Raw genomic sequence first — 5,000 nt, forward strand, 5'->3', positions numbered from 1 at the left:
TGTTATTTTTTATATTATGTTTTTGATTTCTTATCTCATCTTTATTCTGTTACTATTACTTATTCTTTATTTCATTATTTTACTTTTTATTACTATTATATCTAATTTTATATTCTTTTGCATTACATTACTATTGTTTCTTACTTACTTACTATTACTATTACTATTACTACTACTATTACTATTACTATTACTATTACTATTACTATTTTACTATTACTATTACTATTACTACTACTACTACTACTACTACTACTACTACTAATAATAATAATAATACTGCTAATAATAATAATAATACTGCTTCTACTACTACTACTACTACTACTACTACTTCTATTATTAATATTATTATTATTGTTATTACTATTATTATTATCGTTGTTATTATTATTGTTGTTGTTGTTATCGTTGTTGTTGTTAATATCATAATTGTTATTATTATTAATAATATTATAATTATTATCATTATTATTATTATTATTATTATTATTGCAGTAGAAGCAGTAGTAGTATCATAACATGATCATTATCATCACAAGACCACTAATTGCTGACAATAAGTATCGTATAGGCTAGACAATTTGTTATGTTATATTATTATATTTCATTATATTGTTATATTATATTATATTATATTATATTATATTATTTCAAAAGAAGTTGAAATCAAGAGATGAATATACTTACAGAAAAGTAAATTCAAAGCCAGGAATTAATAGGGTCGGGGTGATTCTTTGCAATGTCCAGGCAATATTGCAAGGTTTTCGATGCATGGAGGTAGTAGAGTTGTGGTGCATAATGAACAGTAAAGGCATTTGCAACACGCTAATTACGTAGCATTTATTAGGAATGGTAATGAAGATGATAATGACTTCATTGTCACGGAAATGAAGCTCGGTTAGAAAACGGTGACGAAGATTTTGTATGGAGAGACTATGTTAAACTGTTGGGAAGGAAAGTTGTTTTTAATTTGGAAATATTGAGGTTGAAGAAGGAAGAGAGAAGGCGGCAAAGCTGCTATGACCGTCGGGGCTTGCGTAAATAAGTGAAGTCTGGGATGATGCAATAAATATTACTGAAAGAGGCAATTGATGAGAAAGCAGTGGATGGAGGGAGGAGGAGGGCGAGGGAAGAGTGGGAGGGCGAGGGAGGGCGGGAGGGGAAGGTTGCACTCGAGGCGGGGGCGGCCAGGTAGCAACGGCGAGTGCATGGTCGCGAAGGGGTTGCAGCGAAGGACTTTGCGGGATTCGGGAAAGGCTCTCGTGATTTGCTGTCGGCGGCGGCGAGGAAGGATGCCGGCGCGATGCTGTGGCGAAGATGAGAGCTGGGATGCTGCCGCGGCGGGTCGGGTCGCGGCGGCCCTTCGGAGGGACGGGCGGGCGCGGGGGGAGTGGGGGAGCGCGAGCGGGCGAGGGCGGCCAGCGCCGCGCCGATCGATGAGCTCGCTCCTCCCTCCTCCACCTTCTCTTCCTGACGGCCGCCCTGTTGTGCCAGTCGACCTGCCCGGCTCTTAGTCCTCACCGAGCGCGTCGCCGGCACACACGCACGCCGGCCTCTTTCACCGCCGCCACCGCCACTTGCTGCTCGCCGCAGCCATCAGGGGCGTCACGACCCCTTCGGCAGAGCTCACCAGCACCGCCCACCGCCGCCACAGCCACTAGAAGCGCCCACGAGCCTGCCCAAGCCGCCCTCCGCACCCGCCAGGAGCCTCGTCAGCAGCAGCAGCCTGTGCGAGCACCTCCAGTCCCGCCCGTGTCGCCAGCCTCCCCAGCTGAGCCTCAAGCACCTCCGAGGTCGGCCCGACGCCCCAGCGGCCGAGGGGACGCGCGCCTTTCGCTCTGTGCCTGCATCTCCCCGCCTTCCCGACGGCCGAGGTCGTGGTGGGCAGCGGGAAGCTGGCCGCGGACGACGTCGGCATCCAAGGCGACCTGAGGACGGACGGCGCTCGTCTCTAAGCTTTAATACGAATATACGAGTGCGTGTGCGTGTGCGTGTGTGTGCGTGTGCATCGGAAGCAAATTGTGTAGGAAGGGCTCTCCAGGTGGAAATGGAGGCCCAGTAACTCTGCCGGAAATGATTCTCGTCTGACCTGAAGTGACCTCCTCGAGTGCTTTCAAGAGCAGATTATAACTCAATCGAGGCCGATTTTGCTGGAACGGGACTGGCAGAGATTGATTGGCTGACACAGTGGACATTGCCTGTGAGACGTTAGTGCCATCTAAGTGCCAGACGGTGAGCGTCAGCGTTTGCTGGGTCTTGGCTCCGACGCAGAGGCTGGCACCAGCTCGTGGTTGCTGACGTGCGATGAGTGCTGCCCAGATCGAGCTGAGGCGCTGAGCTTCTGAGGCAGAGCGGTTGGGAGCCCAAGCGAGCGGCGATTATCCTCTCCTACGGCAGCAGCCTCGGCCAAGGCAGCAGCATAAGCCTAGACGCAGGTGTGTGCGCGTGTGTACATCTGGGATGGCGGAGTAGAGGCCGCGGCCCCTTGTCCCCGGCGCAGCACCACAGCCACCGGCCTGGAAGCCCTCACGGTTGTCGAATGGAGGATGCAGCTCCTACTGAAGAGTAAGCACCGCGAGAAGGGCGGCGGAGGCGGCGGCGGCGGGAGCGGCGGCCGCGGCCTGCCGGAGGTGACGGCCGGCGGCCCAGGGCCCTCCAAGCCGTCCTCAAGGACCCCTTCGCGCGGCCCCTCCCGAGGCTCGTCCCGGCCATCCTCGAGGCCGACCTCGCGCCCCGCGTCGCGCGACACGAGCCCGGTGCACGAGGCTGCCAACTTCCACCCGGACCTCGTGTCCCCGGGGGGCGCGTGCTGCGAGTCGCCCTACCGCCACCACCACTACCACCACCACGGCCACCACCACGGCCACCACCACCACCACCACACCTGCCACCACGGGGCTTGGGACGCACGTGGCTCGCACCGCCAGTACCTCCGCGGGGGCGCCGCACACGACCTGCTGGATGGCGTGCCCGACCCGCGCTTCGCCCCCACCTGCCCGTGCGGGGGGCGCCTCTCCCGCTCGTCTTCGTGGGAGGCCGACTGCCCTCCCGACGTGGCCGAGTCTGGCTGCTTCCCGAAGGGCCGCTCCAAAGGGCACGGCGACGGATGCTCGGGCGGGCGTTCGGGCCGTCGGGGAACGCACAAGGATGGGCGTGGAAGGATACGACGTCTCATTGACTTGTCTGTGATAATGGGCATCTTCAAGCCCTGTAAGGTAAGCGTCGCCATGGCAACCGAAGGACGTCAGCTGTAAACGGATGAAATTACTCAGCAGAAGTTTCTGATATTTACGCAAGGTTACTGAGGCATAAATCCATTTGATGATATATGACCCGAAGTATGACACCAAAAGTCCATAGGCTGAGAGAGAGAGAGAGAGAGAGAGAGAGAGAGAGAGAGAGAGAGAGAGAGAGAGAGAGAGAGAGAGAGAGAGAGAGAGAGAGAGAGAGAGAGAGAGAGAGTTGAAGGGGATTTCTGTGGACTAGATCGTTCAAACACACTTCATCTGCCCTTCCTGCATCATGCAGTTTAGCAGTAAAGATGTTTACACCCCAGATTTCTTTTTCTCTTTTTCTGTGTGTGTGTGAGTGTGTGTGTGTGTGAGTGTGAGTGTGAGTGTGAGTGTGTGTGTGTGTGTGTGTGTGTGTGTGTGTGTGTGTGTTTTTCTGTCTACTGTTAAAATCCTATTACTGATACTTTCTCTTACATATGGAAATATTGTTGATTAATGCATTAAAACGCTTACAGCTAGAGGCGTAATTAATAGCTTTATTGATTATAGCTTGAAGGATTTGTCGTTTAAATATATAAGCAGCCAAGTGTAAAAAAAAAATGTAAAAGTCTTAGAAGAGAGAGAAAAAAGACGAATTTACAACCGCGAAGTCCACGTGTACCAAAAAAGAAAAAAAAAAAAATAATTGCACATTTATCCATTTCTCATATTCTCCTGTACTTTATTTTTATTTTTATTTCACCTGTTTATGTTAAATGACAAGAAATCTCTCCTAATCTCCTGCCTTCAGTCCTGCCACCATTAAAGTGCGTGGTGGCAGGAGACGCAGGTGGGAAAAGTTGTCAGGTGCGAGAATTATGTTGTTTACTGCTCGTACATGAAGCAACAGGCACCTTCTCCCAGGTAGGGTCGTCTCTGGGGTAAGATTTTTTATTTTTTTACGTTTTTATTTTTATCTCTTTTTTTTTTCTTACCTGTTTTATTTTTTGTTGTGTAAAGTTTGTTCATTGGTTGATCGTTTGATTTTTTTTTTTTTTTTTTTTTTTGGGGGGGGGTGAATTTGGTGTTATATCTTATAGACTACATTTTTGTTTTAGGATTTCTTTGTTTGTTTGTGTTTGTTTTCATCACTGCCATATGTTTTGCGAAGCGTTTCGCAGAGAGGAAAAGGTCGAAACAGAATTTTTTTACCAATGAAAGATGAGAAAAATTATAATTAGTAATAACAAAACGGGGAATATTATCTGATATTAAAAAAATATATATATATATTTATAGATATAGATAGATAGATAGATAGATAGATAGATAGATATTCTAATAGTAAAACCAAGAAATGAGAGTAGCTGTGAGACATAAAAGAAAAAAAATGAAGATATACGAAGAGACAAGGAATGCTAGTTTACTTATTCGTCATCGTAAAAGTGACTTGAAATGTACTATGATATTTGAAGTTATGAGAACTGAAGTAATCAAAATTTAAAATTCCTATTTTATTTCGCTCCTTTTCTTTTTGAAATATTTATTTTTTCTCCATTTTTTTCATTGGTTTTAGGAGATTTTAAGTAATTTTGGATTCCTGGTCTTCAGCGTACCGAATGATGCAGTTTGAAAAATGCTTTAATTGGTGGTTGATAACACTTTTTCGTATGTATGTGACTTCTAATATATCCCTTGAGTGTTAGGGTATTAGAGAGAGAGTAGGTAAATGCTGTACTTTGGTAATATATTTTTTGTGTGGTGGTAGCAATCCACGTAAACACA

General features: G+C 46.9%; 1 protein-coding gene across 2 annotated transcripts in view; it reads left to right on the forward strand.

The window, feature by feature from the left end:
- Positions 1–5,000, forward strand: part of LOC119593954 (cAMP-specific 3',5'-cyclic phosphodiesterase-like) — a 101,563-nt gene that overhangs the window by 30,859 nt on the left and 65,704 nt on the right. Inside the window, exon 1 of one of the 2 annotated variants that reach the window (XM_037943080.1) lies at positions 3,116–3,218. The exons of the other annotated variant lie outside the window; for it this stretch is intronic. Within the exon in view, the coding sequence (XP_037799008.1) occupies positions 3,195–3,218 (24 nt within the window). The 5' untranslated portion in view covers positions 3,116–3,194. Of the gene's footprint in view, positions 1–3,115; positions 3,219–5,000 lie in introns of those variants that run through there. 2 annotated transcript variants of the gene reach the window in all.

Source organism: Penaeus monodon, chromosome 1 (assembly GCF_015228065.2).
Source record: "Penaeus monodon isolate SGIC_2016 chromosome 1, NSTDA_Pmon_1, whole genome shotgun sequence".
Lineage (NCBI taxonomy): Eukaryota > Metazoa > Arthropoda > Malacostraca > Decapoda > Penaeidae > Penaeus > Penaeus monodon.